The sequence below is a fragment of the Erithacus rubecula genome (genome assembly GCF_903797595.1).
Source record: "Erithacus rubecula genome assembly, chromosome: Z".
Taxonomy (NCBI): domain Eukaryota; kingdom Metazoa; phylum Chordata; class Aves; order Passeriformes; family Muscicapidae; genus Erithacus; species Erithacus rubecula.
Genome location: NC_136661.1, coordinates 10694950 through 10713458, shown reverse-complemented (window position 1 = coordinate 10713458; position 18509 = coordinate 10694950). Strand labels below are relative to the sequence as shown.

Below are 18509 nucleotides of genomic sequence, written 5' to 3'. Positions count from 1 at the left end.
GCACAACAAAGACAACAGTTCTGCACTGAAAAACGGCATCCATGCTTTGGCATGTGTGCAATGACTACAGCTCAGACATACACAGATATTTAATTAGGTTGTAAACATGGCAAAATCTAAAGCAGCATTGTCAGCTGGAGCAGTGGCAGAGCAGCTGATGCCACAGAGGCAGCAGTGGTCAGAGGCAGCTGTTCTGTACAGTGATCTGGGCTCTGGGCTCTAGCCAGTGTTGTCTACCCAACGCCAGCTGTACAGAATCACAGAGCACAAAAGCTGAGTGCAGGGCCACAAGTGACTGAGGCCAATCTGTCTTCCTGGCCTGCACCAGCCCTAATTTTTGTAAAAATAAAGCCTCAAACTTTATCAATAAACATCAGTCCCAAACACTTCCCATCTCTCCAGCTGGAAGATGCCCTTCCTGAATCATGGATATAAAGAAGTAAAACCTGGTATTCTTAACACTCTCAAAAGTGGCTCCTCTGTATTGAAATATTTCCCTTCATGTCTGAGTGTAATGTAACAGGAACATGAAGGAGCACTATTTAAAAGCAGGACACATATACATATATATATATATATATATATATATATATATATATATATATGTAATACATACACATACACACATTACTTAGTCAACAGGAAGCTCCATGTGTACTGAGAGACAATAAAAAAACGTATTGAAACCACCACTGTTCAATTTAATCACTTCCATCCAACAAAAAGCACAAACAAAATGGCAACATGAGCCTCATCCTTGATCAATGCCTTTTTCTCTTCCCCTCAGTATCATGTGACACTGTATCTAGCTTAATACTTGCATAATGTTTCACTGGCTTTCGCTGCTGAGCTAGATCTGCACTACTTCCTTTGTAAATCTTCCTGATACTTCTAATTATGAAAACAAAATTTTATTAAAATAAAAGCTATTTACAGACATAAATTTGTAGGAAAAAAGTACAAACTAATTCGCACATATTTTAATATAACTGAGTCAAACCTAATTAGCTGTCTGACCTAATATGCCTTATTACATCTTCATAACCAGAATATTCTAGATGTGTGCCTTCTCCTTGACAGAAATACCTTTCCAGAAGTATCACTGAGTATTTTTAATTACAGTTCTCTTAACCCATGCTTTAATCTCAGTGTGTGCATGCTTTTCCAAATCCATGCTTACAACTTCTTGAGGAAAGTAACCTGAGCAAACCAGAGGAATTATCTCCCATGAAGAGCAACAAAATCGTGTAACAATTCGAAACATGACTGGATCATATGGCACAGCCACGCTTACATTTACACGAAAGTACAAAACCTCTCTTCCTTTAGTCTGCGGACACTACCATCCCAGATCTGCAAATGACAAAGGAACATCGAGTAGATGAAGAATTTCAATACTGACTAATGCATGCATGTGAAAGTGTATTCAAAAACACGTTTGCCATCTCCCAAAATAACCCTGATTGTACTTCAGAGCACCGTTTGCTGTATCACTGCATGAATATTCATCATGCATTTGTGAACTTACCTACCTCGAAGTCTAGATGAAGTCATTCAGCCCTCCCGAAGAAACCCTGAAGAAAGATGAGTACTAGAGTGCAGGTGCTGCAACTTGCAACTGACATTACATGACAAAAAAATCAACAGATTGTGATAGTGACTTAAAAAAAAAAAAAAAGAAAAATCAGGACAGCAGTGACAGAAATGTTGATTCACTGGCAGAAATTAGGAAAATAAATACAACCAAAGCAAAGCTTTTTTCAGCAACTTCATTTTACTTTCAGTAATGTTTTAAGAGTCACTTCATACGTCTAGAATTCCATTCAGTCATGACAGAGCATGTTTCATTTTAACCCTTGTGAGTTTACAGCACAAGAAAGTAAGCTGCAAGTATTTAATGAATTTTCTTCATAACAGTTGAGTAGACTAATTCTCTTTAACCAGATTTATTGATAGTGGACATTTTGTTTCACCATTTCAGCAGAAATACAGCATCTATATACAGAATTATAAAAAGCAAGTCAGACTTCAACATAGATCATCCTCCCTGCACATCACCCTGACTGTTAGAAGAAAGATCCCCATTATTGGTCAAAACTATACAGAGCGAACACCTAGGAAAAAAGTATTTTTACTCTATGACACTGTGTTAATACAATAAATATACAAAACTTCTGAACTACCCAGACATGCAACAGAGGGACAGAAGAAGTGTATTTGTACAGAACCATGACATTCACCAGGACGGCAGAACACTGTTAGTAATTTACAAAATATACAAACATCCTCAGATAAATAAAAACAACTCCTAAATTACAGATAAATGACTACTGATATTCCAGTGTTTAAACTTCATACCTTGTACTCTGTTTGTCACAATACTACAAAAAGACAATTCAAGTGGGCGCCATACTCTGATTAATAAGAGATGGTAAAATCTAATTTTTGTTAGGTACAAAATATTGTAACAAATCTCAGCTTTCTGTTGTCAAAGCCAAACAAACTCTTCCCTCCCTTTTGGGCTGCAAAGTGTCACAGATTTCTGGTTTCAAGAATTCACATGAAATGCAGCCCTGAATTTCACTCAGAAGGCTTAAAGCTGTACATTCAACCCATGATATTACAAATCAACAATTGTTATACATAGAACATTACATATTTTTTCTCAAGGAACCTTCAAACATTTGAGAAAAAAATCTACCTGTCAAATTCTGGTTTTATTCCTAATGTGTTTGGGTTTTTTTTTCCAGTAATCTATGCTATTATGCAATCTTCAACTTCAGTTACATTGTAAGGATGATGTCCCTAGGATTCCCATCCAAGAGATACCAAAAGAAACCCCTAAATTTAGATTTAAAAGTAATCCATTGCAGAGTTCCTGGATACACTCCTCAAGTTAAATTTAAAATATTAAAAGAACAATCTTGATATACAGCTTCTAGAATGATGATCCCCAATCTCAGCTGAGGACAGTGACTTTCATCTGGAAAACTTTAAAAACATGCCACGCAAATCTAAGTCCAATGTTGTCACATCCATTGTTACGACATTTTAACGGCCTTGTTAGGCAGGAATATTTAAGCAAGTATATTCATTATTGTGAAGTTCAGCATAGGTGAATCTATGACATTTATTCAAATTCAAGTCTCGTTGAAAGAAATTAGTAAACAAAAGGAGACTAATAGGAGAATTCATGCTAACAGTATATTATTGATTCAAGCATGAAGCTAGGGAAGTATTTTTTAAAATGAGCTTCTGTTATGCATACAGTGAAACAGACTCTATGAAATTCAGTCCACTTACAAAATATGGAGGGGCTTCAGAACTTTATGCTGCATTATTAAAGATGATGTAACTTAAAAGTGAATTTATTTCAGCCACAGTGTGTACTTACACAGGCGTGGGACATCTTTCTATTTTTTGCAAGAGTTTGAAAAACTGCCTAAGTATTGCATGTACGTCTCATGAGGCAATGAGAGAATACAAGGTCTTCAAAGGAGTGAAACTCACATTATACCACTACATTTTAGAATATTGTGATCGTATGTACCATTATGGATTGTTAGTTTCACAGCACCAATCCAACCTCTTAGGCCTCCAATTCAATGAGTTAAAATTTAACTTTATTAAAAATAAACATTTCTCCCTTTGCCGAATCAAAATAGTTTAAAAGCTTTTTTCTTATGGCTTAAATCACATCACAGAGATGGCTGAGTTAATATTAAAATTCATTCAAATATCCACTAAATGCCATTGCTTAAAGAGCCTGGTTTTAGATAATATTCCTGTTAGAAAATGAAACACTATATATAGTGTTTTGAACAGGCAGTAAACAGAGTGACTGTCTGGGCTAGAGATTTAGTACCACTGTTAAACATAAATCTATACTTTAAAAAAAACCCAAACAAAAAACTAACCAAGAAAAACCCAAATAAAACAAAAATACCACTGGACATATAAGACTGACAGGGGATATGTGAATACTGAAGTTAAAAATAGCAGATATATAATCATTCAGTTCTGTGATTGAAATCACCAGTTAACTTCCTTAAACTGAACTATTCTATTACAGAAAATGTTATGCCCTATAGTAATTTCTCACAGGTAGAGAATACTCCATGGAAATAGATACAAATAAATGCTATAAAGTGGTGCAGGTAAATTCTGGACAAAAACACTACTTAAACAAGATTGGGTAACTTAACAGTATTCATGCAAACTTACACGTTTATATCAAAAGACTTACCTAAAAAAAAACCAAACCACAAAACCAAACAAGAGAAGAATTTATACTCTCTGCCTTACTTGTATTTGACTCCCTGCAGCTGCTGAAATTGCATAAGCAGTAGTCAAACGTAACTATATCTCTAAGTGTATGGTATGGTATACCTCCCACTTCTTAAGGTAGAAATAGGGAAATTAGTTCTTTCAAAGAAAAATAATTAATCTAAAGTGCTTTCCTGAATCTAAAAAAAATACTGGAGTGAATTGCTAAAAAACCTTCCAGATTCTTAATACATTGATTTGATCACTATATACCATAGTTCATTCTCAGGCCAATTGCTGAAATTATTTATCCCCCATAAAATATGGAAAGCTTTACATTGCAGAATTCAACCTGTTAAAGAAGGGGAAAATATGGTTTTCTTCTTAAAATAAATAAATTTATAATAAAATAAACCAACCATTTCCCCATGCTGCAGAAGAGAAAAACATGCTGTGTGAATCTTGACCTAGGCATTTAGGGAATACAGTAAGTGACTGGAAAATAAAGAAGAGGGAAAGAGAACGGCGGCGACTTTGTTCCTCTACATGCGGTTACCCTTGAAGGCGCTCTGAGCTGCACTGGTGGCCGCTGTGGAGGCGGCGTTGGCCGCAGCAGTTTGCACAGTTTTGTTGGACATCACTCCCGTGGCAAACTCCTGCTGCGCCTTCTCAAAGCTCGCACCAGTCGTACGGTACAGCCCGTGCACCTGCGGAGGGGAAAAGCACTGAGACAATGGTGCTGCGCTTCCCGTTTCTCAGCAGACCCACAGCAAAGCCCCAAACGCAAAGTGGGGCTGTGAGGTGGGGAAATGTGATTTGTTCGTGTGATTGAGAGAATCCAGAGGTGAGAACATGGAATTTTTTCCCACAAATTTTTGAATTTTTCATTGTCCTGTTGCACACACAATTTGACCGTGGGGGACACCTAAAATTATCTGCAAGTTCAGAGGCGTCTCATCGTGTTTACTAAAGTGTGTGATGTATATTTGGTGAATTTTTCTTTACAACAGTATTTAGAAACATTTTAGTTACTGTGGTTACAAGAGTAACTGACTGAATATGAAAAATTTCAGTATATCCTAATTACACAGGTACATTTGCAAAACTGGTCTGATGACCAACAGCTCTGCATAATAACCAGAAGAAAAAATAACATGGCTTACAAACACTCTTAACAATACGGCATATAACAAAATAAAAATCAACAAAACCAGACAAAAAATCCTGATTAACTTCTAATTACCTGAGTATTAAAATTCAAATGCTATTTGTGACTCAGTTAAGTCACGAAAAGGTTGTCAAATAATATTACAAAGACATTTTCATTCCAGTGTAGCAGGGAAATTAATGTAACTTTTTCCTCTAATAAATGTGACTATTTCTCATCCATAAAGATATACCAAGTCATATATGAATATACAGATTTTTGGGAAGAATCTGGATGTATACTGTAAGAAAAGTGTAAAAACATATTCTACCGTGTGTTTTTCCTGCTTGTTTCTTTTCATTATAGAGTATTTCTACAAGAAATGACATCTCCAGGCACACACTTAAAACTTCTAGTTTACTGTGAACAGGTCAAAAGAATTTGTGTATGTGTAAAATCTTTAAACCTAACTGAAACTGAGGGTGAATTGCTAGAATTCAGCCAGCACATCATCATCAGAATTCTCAGTTACATTTATCTCAATGATTTACTAATGCATCAATATCTATACTTTTTTTTTTTTGAGTTTTTATGATCTTGCATCATTAGCCGGAAAAAAATATTAAAAAACAGAAATAGAGAAATAAAAACCCTTTTCTGAGGTGCTGAGCATCTCTCTATTGATTTTAATGTGAATGATTGGGCAAGAGCTGAAACTTCACAATCACCTGAGTCACACTTCTCTGCACCTGATGGACAACCTGGCATCTACAGCTGCAATCAGTGTCCAGTGCATTCACCTACTCCTTTGTGGTGGGGTTACCTCTCAGGTTCTCTAACTCAGAGCTTTCCTTCCCCATTTGCAGAAAATACCTGCATTGTACAAACAGCATTTTGGAACTCCACAACAGTATAAGCAAAACTGTACAGTTGTTAATAGGTAAGGCTCACCTTGAAGAATATAACTTAATCCCCACTACTTTGTGAAAGACTACCTCTCTCAAGACAGAATGCAAAATCCAAATCCAATGTAAGGAAACAAAAGAGGGGAATAATATGTAACTTACCTTTTTAAACATAACTAGTGAGATAACAGCAGATGCTGTGAAAAGTGCAGCTATGATTATCATCATAATGCCAACAGGAATACTCTTATTAAGTCCAGTAAGAGATGAAATCCACCCACTGAAGGAAGGAGAAAGAACAAATTTTACTAGTACAGCACATGAACCATTTAACTAAAGATACTGTCACCAAAAAAAACTTCATATCCTTCTGGTTCTGAATAATTTTGAGTATTTTGGAAGGAAAATAATGGGAATTTTACATAAGCGTATTTGGTTTTATGATATGCTTTTAAAGCTTTACTTCCATTTTTTCACAGAAAATGCAGTGAAACTATACGAAAAATTGCTGTAAATATTATTATCTTTCAGCAAAATTGTGTAGAAATTAGACAGCTGCTTATCAACTTCTTGAGGTTTTTTGTTATACTGTCATTTCAGATTGATTCAAAACTACATGAATTCATAGAAGAGAAAAAATATCCTTAAAATATAGTTTCTAATTTCTATAAATATGGAACAGGAAAATACCACATATACACATCTTCCATGTGAAGATTCATTTAATTGTATCCACAAAGTGATGCTTTCTCAACTGAGGCTAATAAATTTTTTTTTAAGTAGAGAGCATCAGATGAACTAATAGAAAAAACTGCTATGTAAGTATCTACTTCAAGCATTTCCCCATTCTTCAAAACTGAAACACCAACAGACACCAACAGTTTCAGACCTGAAAACTAAAAAAGCAGGTTTCCTTAAGAACAAAACTTCATGCGTTAGGATAAAAAAGACTTTTCCAAGATACACAAAAAAAAAAAAAAAAAAAAAAAGCAAAAAATTATGTAAATCAAAACCCTACACCTTTCTCTTACCTGCTCCATACTGCTTTGATATCTGCTCTGTCCCACTGTAATCTACCACAAAACCCCAAAATGTGAACTGTAATTAGGATTTTCTGATGATCTGGCTACTTTCAATACTCCTTCCCCAAATATGCTTAAAAGCACACTTCCAAGACTTGGATGAATAAGCAATAGAGGATTCCAGAGTAAAAATAATCAAGTAGGATTTTTTTCTTATATAACAATTCTAAAATAATGCTATTTTGTCTGCCTTGCATATATTCTGAGGTTTGCAGCAAAAAGCACTGATATAGGGAAGTGTCACTACCCAGTTACAGCACTGCCACTCATGACTCCATGTTACCAGCTGGCTAGCACAACCTTGCTTTTAGTTAATTCCTTTAGATCAAAGACAGTGACTGATTCCCCAAAGTCTCTCCTTGTAAAATATAAATATTAGACCTCAAAGACTCAAATAAAAGATAATATACATACATATATTACATATATATACATACATATATACATGTAAGCTTCATGCAAAAGCTTATATATTTGCAAACATTTAAAAGAAAGATCAACTTATTACAGAATACGGATGTGACTCAGACAAATAAACTTTTAAAATAATATCAAAGATATTCACCCAAATGCCTTGTTAACTCATTCTACAGATTTTAGATGTGATTTTCTCAATAACTAGGAAGTATATTAATATAATTATAACTACTTGACAATACAAAAAATATACCAAGTATATATTATTCAGGTCTGAATTTTTACTTTCCTTTACCTTAAATACAGAACAAGTAACAACTCCTTACACCACCAAAACAGAGGCAGAGTAATTGGTTCAAAGTGGTTTAAATTGAAGGATAAAATTTTAACCAGCCTAGTAACAGAAGTACCTCACATTCTTTGAATACATTTCACCCACTTCTCCTAGTTAAGAGCACTCCAAAAATGCTTTCTTTTGAGAGCTAAATGTATCATTCCAGTGAAAACATGATTATTCGTTTGAAATCACAGACTGGATTTATTGCAGTTGTTAACTTCAAATCTGTCTACAGACAGTCCAACATTATGGCAAACAGAATACTCACCAGTTACCCCATCTTTGAAATCCTGCAGCTTGAAGTACATGTACAGCAAACTGGCAGATATATACAAAGAAGAACACAAAGAACCTGAATGAACTGTCACTCCTGAAAGAGGTGGGGGGAAAAAGATTAGAACAGCCAGAAAAATCATGATTTTTATTCATATTCTGTAGTAACAATCTAACTTTTTTCTGCATTAACTAGAGGATAAGTACTTTCATTTATCAAGTTACTTGAAGTGTCAGCAATTCTGTGGTTTTTTAGAGTGTTTATTTAGAAGAGCTCCTGTTTCTTCTTTAATACAGTGATTTTGCCACCTCCATATCTAAGAAAGGTGAGAATAGTTCTGTTCAGCCCAGAGCAGGGCCTCTTCAACTAACTATTTAAGTTTCTATAAAGAATTCTGCTCTACTTTCAGACTGAAGTTCACAGTGATGGCAAGAAGGGAAGAGAATATTTAACTTGTGAAAGGAAATAAAATCTTATATGAAATTACTGAAACACAGGGCACTCCAAAATACTAAAGGAGCTATTATTTTAAGTAAAATGTACAAATAATATTTTCTGTTTAAATTACTAAAATGCCAGCCTTTCAAAGACTGAAAATAAAAACAACAACAACAACAAAAAGAAAAAAAACCCAGACAAATATAAATATACAGGCAAAATTTCAATGAAGACTCAACCTACTACTGTCAAAACTATTGATCATATGATATGCTTGCTAATAAAGTTCTTAAGAAAGCAGAAACCATTTAGTTAAGTTATAAAAACAGATTTTGCCCTTAACAGCTCTTCCTGCAGAAGGGAGTTTGTAATTTCTATACAACCAGTTCAGTTCAATAACTACTTCATTTTCAGCTGAGCAACAGAACTGGAAGTTGAATATGCAAGTAGTAGTTTTCCTTCCTCAACCAAACAATGTTCTCTAAGACAAGCTATGGATTTACTAGACAAGAAATAAAGGTTGAGATATATGATTCCTCAAAGACATGTGGCTATAGCAATACCTCCTAAGAAACACTTCCTGTAGTCTAAGTATTAGAGATAATTGCAACTTCTGGCCATCAATCTTTTAATGCAAAAATAAGGGTATTTTAACTGAGAACATCCTGAATCACTTCAACCTAAAAAACCCCAAAACTTTAGGAGTACAGGACTTGAAATCTCTACATGCTGATCTTCACTAAGAAAAAGTTTAATTTTGCATGCAAATACACCATTTTATTCTTAATTACACACCTCATGCTTCTGAAGTTTGCAAAGATTACTAAGGCTAGGAAAAATACTAGTTTGTTTACTATATACCTGCTCTGTTAATTCTTAAGAATCTCAGGCTATTTCAACTACAGATACTGTAGGTGTCTATCACTTAAAAATACAACATTTTAAGAGCAGCTATTTATGAAGTTCATTCAGGAAACAGAAAATTTAAGACACTATTGACTACTAACCTACTCAAATTCTTGGTGTGAGAAGACAGAGATTGAATGAGAATGTTCTATGCAATTGTTACTAGCCCTTATTAACTTTAATAAAGTTAAGTATTTCCAATGGTATTTCCAAATACTTTGTCTGTGGTAAAAAGGATAAATATTTTTTAGGATATTCCATGGTATTAATAACTACTGCAATCTGCAACTACTGCAATCTGCAAACGCTCTGTTTCTAATGAAAGCACGTTAAAGGATTATCATCATGACAATCAAGCAAATTTTGGAACGTTAATGCATTTTGCCAAGTCTCTAAATATTCTAAATCAGGCTGAAGTTGTTACCTGAAAGCTCCATAAAGTGGTCTGTACCAGCAGACAAAAGAACAAGGGGTAAAAAGCAAGAACCAGAGAATACTCAATCCAAAATCAACTCCTCGTGTAGAATCAACGTAAAACCAGGCCAAACATCCAAAGATATTAAGAAAGAGTGTCACTGTATGGACTGTAGAAACAAAAGCAAAATAGTCTTAATTATGTTTAAACAATTATAACTGCTAAAGTTATACCTGAACTTTTAAATGTTTTAAACTTTAAACAAAACAGCATTTTAAACAAAACATCAGCATGCTGACAATACCAATACCCTCTCAGGGTTCTGTAATAAACTGATTTATATAGTTTTCTAAATTTCAGGTAAACCCTGTATTCACAAGTGAGAGCATTCTACATGAAAATTCAAGTACCACCAGATACCTGGCAATTGAAAATACCCTGTCAAAAAAAAACCAACAATACTTTCAGACGTTAAATTAAGAAAAAAAGAAGTTTCTACAGCTGCAATAATTGATTTTTTTCAACAGCAATAACTGAATACAAATATTTATGAGACTACTGAATATTTTTTGAGAGAAAGCTTAAAAATTACATAAAGTGCATCATAAAACAAGCACTGTACACATTCAAATTTGAAGACAAAAATTTCCAAAATAATCTTCTTTCAACAGAAAGCTCTTTGTCTTCCATATAATAAAACAAAAAAAACTCAAACACTTACTAAGAACATTCCTCAGGAAAACATGGTCTGCAAGCTGTCCTAGATGTTTTAATATATTTTGTATATTCAAATATTTCTTAGAACACTGTTCTTTCTTAGAACATCTGTCTTTTTGGTGGTCTGTGGTTAGCCCAATTCTATGATTTTCTCATTGGCAGACCTTGTTACACATTAACTATTCAATTTTTACTGAAGAATATACATTTGAATTATGACTTCACATTTTATTTCAATTAAGTTTACTCCTTAGAACCGTATAAAGCAATATTAAGAAACATTACAACTACTACCTTCATGCTATCTAGCACAGAAGGTAGTTCTGCTAGACTTCAAAGATAAACATGGATTTCTGTCTTTGTTCAGCAATAACCAGTGATTCAGGAGGGATTTTGCTGCTTCAGAGAACAATTTCTTTCCTTGTGGATCAGGATAAAGTAGGGTATTTATAACTGCACAAACTGCTCCTGACAGCAATGATTTTTGTTTTACCTAAGTTCAGAGCAACATTTTAAGCATTCTACTGGATGGTAAGGTTAACAGAACAGGCAGGATAGTAAAGATTCTGAAAAAGACAATCTTGAAACTCTTTGTTGCTATCTTAATTATGACTTGAGCTCTAAATCAACACATGGGAAAACTCTTAGAAGCAAGATGCACAGATCACTCACTGCATGGAAGACTGATGAAACTAAAAACATTTCCTCAGATAAATCATATTATTAGCAGACACAGACGAAGACAGCGGACTTGACTGCAAATCTCACTTCACTGTGCTCGCCCTTCTCTCAGCCTGCTTACTGAAAGGTACAGAGAATCATTTATCTTTAAGCCAATACCTTCACTAAGGGATCTAGACAAGTTTAGCTCTTCTATGAACAGATGTATTTATAGGTTCAGGGTAACAGTTTTAAGTACCTTCCATCTATTTGCCTCAACAAATTAAACTATAATAGAAAATAATGACCACCTGGGGGCTGAAATCACCTAGGGCTTTGGCAGAAGTCTGCAACATGCAACGTCTTTATGACAACCTCAAAGCTATAGCGATAGAGTACTCAGAGTGATTCAAGAAAGCCTTCTCCTAGTTTGTGCGTGGAAGCAGCTGGAGTTGAAATAAAAGGCCTTCATACCAGAATAAGAGTCAACAACGGGAAACTGCATTAGTTTAATAAATATTCACATTTGTTTGTATAAATTTCCCTGAACAGAAGAATTCTCCTTAGATATATAGTCTTAATTAATTACACTTTATCACCCATAAATGTCTGAAAGTGAGTTGTACTGAAGATATTTGGAATGTACATTATTGAGATGATTTTGCTATTCCATCTGAGACTGTATGAAAACAAAGTTTGGTACTAAGTTTAATTTTAGTAATGTTTCCTTGATTATATTCTCAGGAAATCTAAGTTCACACAAGAACACACGACTGTTACCCTGGATTGGAACTGTCTAAAGGCAAATGGGATGCCTATAGAATAAAGAGTTCAGAAACCACAAGGCAACTCACTAGTGAGGACTGAGCTAGTGAAGTTTGATCACACACAACCTTGCAGCACCAAATAGCTTTAGATGTTGTTCAGGCTTTTGTTCCTAGTCTGTTCTGCTCACTTGGGAGAGCTATACTAACATCCCTTACAAAAAAAGAGAAAGATCTTCTATAGGGAAAAAGTAGATTCTAAAACAGACTTAGATAACATAACACAAGTATTAAACAGTGGACCGGCATATAAACATGCTATCTAAAATGTGAAGGTACTGGAACACAGGCACTTTAAGAACTCAATTCTGCAAATGGCCAGAATTGGTAACCATCCAAAAATTCTGAGTATTTCACCTTAGATTTTGTATCCATTTAAATTACCTGTCAACTTTGTGGGAGTAATCAGTCATCTGCTCTACAGTTGCTTATTTGAAGATTAATGATCTAGCAATGAATATAGAAAGCTCTAGATTATGATGGAGTGGAATTGATTTGATTCAATGCTGTCTGCTCATTTCTTACATTTCAATTACGTGGTTCAATCACAGCAATAAGATTACCAAAGTAAAGTGTGAAATTATGGAGAATTCCTAACTACATCTTAAGCTATGAAAAAAAGTACAGAAAGCATCTGAAATACACACTTTCACAGAAGGTTAAAAATATAATAAAGGCATCGAAGTATCTGAATCTTGCAATTTCATCAGTCAGAGTATTTATCAGGCTTTTATCAATCATAGTGGATGAGGCAGAAGAGACAAGTGTGGCAACTTGTTTAGTCCAGCATTTCTCCAGACAAAACACAGCCTGCCAGTGAGGGCAAAATTAACCCTACTAAGATGGTGCAGAGCATTCTTTGCCTACAAAAGATAGTTTTAACATGGACTGATTCTTCAGCTAATTGACACTATTTCTTAAAATAAAGAGTGAAATTATATTAAGCCTTTGCTATAGATTAAAACTGTATTAAACCCTATAAAACTATGTATATTAAAGCAAATGGATATTACACATCTTGAAATCAAAGGTCTATTAATATTAATCATGAGATTAATTCATTAATATATAAGCTGATTTTAAAAACAGTGAAATTATTTCTAAATTAATAAGTAAGTTAATTTCTAAGCTAATAAAGTTCATTTTACAACTGGTGACACTTAGGCCAGACAAATGCAATACATTAGAACCAAATTGCCCTAGGATAATCCTCCTTTTTTTTAATGTGGAAGCTTTTATAGGATAATTCAATACTTTTAAAATTGAAGCTAACATAAGATTTTGCTTCAACATTTGGCTTCTGGATTTAAAATAATTTTTCATTACAGATGTCCCAAAAGCCAAAGTAGAAAGTATGTATTATGTATTACCAAGTTTGAATAGGCACTTCATTTTTCTTAAAAAGAAAATACTTACACATCCACAAATAGTACATAATCTTTACTGTCTTCTGGAATTCTACAGGAATGTCTACTGAAAAATCCTGGTAAAAACAAGGACCTACAGGAAAATTCTCAGGAAGAGGTGGCCAGTTATTTTTTCTACCTGCAAAATAGAAAATAAAGAAAAAAAAATTAAAAAGGCCTTTAAAATGTAGTTTCAGTCTCTGTATACTTGAAAGAGATGCACATTTAAACTTAACTGTTTAGGCATGATTTTCTCAACTGAATTGATAACCTGGGCTACCAAAACCCAAGACCAAGTAAGACCAACCCTCAACATAAACTTCAGAAATGAAATAGAATTAAGTGAAGTCAAGTCAAGGAAAGTACAGTATTTTATCTACATAAAGACTGAGCAAGCATCTGACATTTTCAGACACCTGATATTTTTAGTGTCGAAGTATCTCTAGTTTCCAATATGGTTTCCTGTCAAAACTTACCTAAAACGCAAGAAGTCTCAAGAAAGACAGTTACTGAAATGGTCTTTAAGTACCTTTTTCTAAGAAGAATATGTCCTACAGCATCAGTGCATTTTGATACAGTTGTGTGATAGAGTGAGGACACTGCAAAGGACACAGGATCAGACACCTGGATTTCCTGTATGCTTATCTGATCACAGGGTAGAGTACACATTCTGCTGAACACAAGTTATACCAAGCACAGACTCGGAGATTCAACTGAGACAATCACTGCAACAAACCATTGCCCACAGCATTTCGAACTCTGGATGCAAGAGATACAAATTAATCACCATGTGACCAAATGAATTAACTGAAATAGGAAGCAGCACACTTTTGTTAGTTCTAACGCAATGCTGCACAGAACCTGAGCAGAGAATGACACGCGTGCTTGAAGATCTTTCACTGTAGTAAGTTAAGACAATGTGACAACAGTGTCCTAAAAGTGCAGCCAGTGTCTTAAGGTAAATGAATGCAATAGCTAAAGAAATGCAAAAGACCCTGCTCTCCAACCAAGACCACTCTACTGTGTTTTCAAAGGAGTCCAAATTAGTGCTTATGTCCCTGGGATACAGAAATGTGACAGACAGAATAGTTCAAAGTTGTGCCAGAGTAGGTTCACAAAAGACATCAGGAAGCATTTCTTTACCAAGAAAACGGTCAAACACTAGAATGCGTTTCCTGAATGAGTGGTCAATGTCCTCAGCATATCAGTGTTTCAGGGCATAAGAAAAATGCCCTCAATAACATGCTTTAACTTATTAGTACTGAAGTGGGCAGGCAGTTGGACTATATGGCCATTATCAGTCAGGAGGGCAGCAGCAGCCAAAGTACATTGGGGGGTGAGTGTTAGATCAAGCTGTCCAGAGGTTTCTTGAGCTCAGGTACACTTGAGCAGCAGCCCAAAGCCCTATCAGGGCTCAGAAGCTCTCACTAACCAGTCAGGCAGGGAGTAGCATTACCAGGAGAAGAGTGGGAGATTCAATCGGCTTTAGGAGCACAAGTGACCATGGTGCATCAAAAAGATAATGTGTGGCAGTTAGTGCAGCAGGGCGAGCAAGGAGGGTGCTGCAATCTGCAGGTAGGTCCATGCCTCAGATAACTGCTAAGTGCCCTAGGTCTGCCATAATGATGGACACTTGCCTCAGAACCAAAATAAGTGTGTCTACTGAGACATCCCCAGAGAAGTTTGACTGACACATCCACTGAGGGAACTGGAAAGGAAAGAGAAATGAGTACAGGTGGTAGTTTGCAATGGATACACAAATATTTCTCCTGGAGAAAGGGCCTGCACCTGCATGAAATGCGCACAGTTTGATGAACTGTTGCAGAAGGTGGACAGATTGCAACAGGCTGTGCAGTGTTAGGGATGAAACGGAGATAGAGAAATGGCTTCAAGACCATATGTCCACAATGGAACTCACTGAGTGTGAGACACCTTGGATCCTGGTGACCCACAGAGTTCAAGTCCCACCTCTATCCTCCAACATCCTCATAAACATCACACCAAAACAGATATGATGCTTTAAAGGCTTAAGATGGCCATTAGCAAGTTTAACAAGGAGCATCTGGACCAGCAGCACATAGTTATTACTGTAAGAAGAAACGCTGAGTAATTGTGGTGGAGGACTCTCTTAAGGTCACTGGGACCCCACCTACCAGCCTGATCAAGAGTCACAAAAGGAAATGCTGCCTAGTAGGGTCAAAGATCCATGATGCTGCCAAGAGGATAGCCCAACTTGTCAAGAGCATGGACCACTATCCACTATTACTTTCTCACATGGGTACAAATTATACCACAATCCAAAAAACAGTCAGGGTCAAGGAAGACTATAAGACGCTGGCAAGATGAGGGATAAATACTGGTGCCCAAGTCATCATCTCATCTATCTTCCTGGTCACAGAAACAGGGACACCAGAAGCAGCCACACTGTACAGATGAATGTCTGGCTTCCTGGCTGTCATCAAGATTTTGGCTTTTCTAACAATGGGTTGTGCTTAAATGATTGTAGCCTGTTAGGGAGGAACGGGATCCATCTCTTAAAAAATGGCAAGAGAATCTTCAGCAGCATGCTGGCCAACTTGGTGAGATGGCCTTTAGACTACAGGACAGGGGTGGAGTCCAAAGTGAGTGATCTATGGTTCCCCATAGATCATGCTACTGTTTCTTTCTACTGCTTCCTTCTAAGGAGGACGTCATGTCAACCATGCTCCTTGACTGCTTCTCAAGATCAAGATTCAAGAGAATTACAGGGCTAATGACATCAAGGGTATTCAAGGTTATAAAGAATCCTCTTACACTCTCATCTAGGGAATCTGGATGCTTGATTAGCTCTCTGAAGTGCCTGTACACAAACACACAGCAGCATGAGGAACAAACAAGAAGAACTAGAAATCTACATGCAGTTGCAAGGCCACAATCGCACTGCAATTACAGAGATATGGTAGGATAGCTCACATGACTGGATTAATGTCATGCATGGCTGTGCATTTTTTAGAAAGGACAAGTTGGGGAGGTGGTGGAGTTGTTCTTCATATAAGAAAGCAACTGGATTCTATCAAGCTCTATTCAGGGGCAGACAAATGAGTTGACAGTTTATGGGTGAAAATTAAGGGACAGGTTAATATGGGTGATACTGTTGTGGGTGCTTGCTTATAAGTCACCTGATGAGCAGGAGAAAGTTGATGAGGCTTTCTATGGAGAGCTGGCAATAGCCTCATGGTCATAGGCCCTGGTTCTCCTGGGGACTTCAACGATCCAGGTATTTGTTCACAGGACAACATGGCTCAGCACATACGGTCCAGGAAATTCCTAAAGATCACTGAAGATAATTTTTGATGCATGCAGTGTAAGAGCCAATGAAGAAAGGTGTGCTGCTGGATGATTGTCTTGGGGTGGTTTTATAATTATACTCTATTCCTTAATCATCTGCTTTATTCCCAGAAATGGCTGCTGTAGTTTTAAGATCCATTGGAAGAGGAGTGGGGAGCCTTGGGTTCCCATGTGGGTTTTACTCAAAGACTCTCTCCAGAGCATGCAGCTGTGGTGTGCATAAAGACATTAAATTCTTACTTTCACTAGATTAGTTTTAGCTAGCTTAAGCAGGAAGGGGTTTTTTCTTCCTTTCCCTTGGCCTGGAGGCTGCAGCAAGAATCCTTTCAGAAGCTTCTTGGTTTTTTTCTTGAATCATTTCTGCTGTGTTTTTGGTTGGTCTGAATCACCAAGACAGTGGACCAGCAGGGGGCTGCTCTGAGCCCAAGATCTTGCCTAAAAAAGGCTCAGCCAACAAGAGAAAGGACACCAAAATCCACCAGCTTCATCTGCTGCGAGGAGGACACCAACACCAGAAGTTCAACAGGTTCCCATCTGTTTTGCCTGAGTTGCTGTATGAAGTCCGTTTTCCCCAAGGGGCCAGCTGCCATTTTTTTTTCCTTCCAAGCCACACAGCCAAGTGGAAGTTGGGGGTAAGGTTCTAAAACTTTAATATCTAGCATTTATTCAATCTTTTCTTTTTTCTGTGTCTTGTGGGCACGATGCTTTGTTTATAAACAAGTTTTTTTCACTTCCATCTGCTGGAATTCATTTCTCATTGGCAAAAAGGAATTACTTAAGTCCTCTTCAGAGGAAACACTCATTCCAGAGCATTTTCTCCTAAAATTTGTTTCTAAACTGAGACAACAATCAAACCAGAAGGGACTGGTTTAAGATGTGAAAGCTGAGGCCAGCCTGTACTATAGCAACCATGAGATGGTAGAACTCAAGATCCTGTGTAGAGGAGGTAAAGCAGCAATCAGGACTAGAACCCTAAACTTCCAGAGAGCTAACTTCAGCCTCTTCAAAGATGTGCTTTGCGTAATCTCATGGGTTAGGGCTCGAGAGAAGGGGATCCAAAAAGCTGGTCAATATTCACACATCACTTCCTCAAGTCCAGTGCATTCTCATGAGCAAGAAATCGGGGAGAGGGGACAAGAGACTTGCATGGGTAATCACAGAGCTTCTGGTAAATTTCAAACACAAGAAAGAAATTTATGGGATGTGGGAAAAGGAGCAGGTCACATTGGAGGACTTTAGGAACATCATCAGAATATGCAGGGATGTGACAAGAAAGACCAAGGCCCACTGGCAATTAAGTCTGTCAAATGCTATAAAGGACAACATGCAGAAAGCAGAATGTACTTCTACAAGTACATTAGCAGCCAAAAGAAAACTAGGGAACATGT

The 18509-nt window shown here is 36.4% G+C and overlaps 1 protein-coding gene across 1 annotated transcript in view; it reads right to left on the bottom strand.

Annotated features, from left to right (window-relative positions):
* Positions 1-1922: 1922 nt before the first annotated feature.
* The window catches only part of SCAMP1 (secretory carrier membrane protein 1), a 43237-nt gene continuing 26650 nt past the window's right edge, over positions 1923-18509 (bottom strand). Inside the window, exons 5-9 of the mRNA XM_079330207.1 lie at positions 13805-13933; positions 10197-10356; positions 8423-8524; positions 6481-6598; positions 1923-4973 (exon numbers count right to left, since the gene is read on the bottom strand). Coding sequence (XP_079186333.1) covers positions 4809-4973; positions 6481-6598; positions 8423-8524; positions 10197-10356; positions 13805-13933 — 674 coding nt within the window. The 3' untranslated portion in view covers positions 1923-4808. The remainder of the gene's footprint in view (positions 4974-6480; positions 6599-8422; positions 8525-10196; positions 10357-13804; positions 13934-18509) is intronic.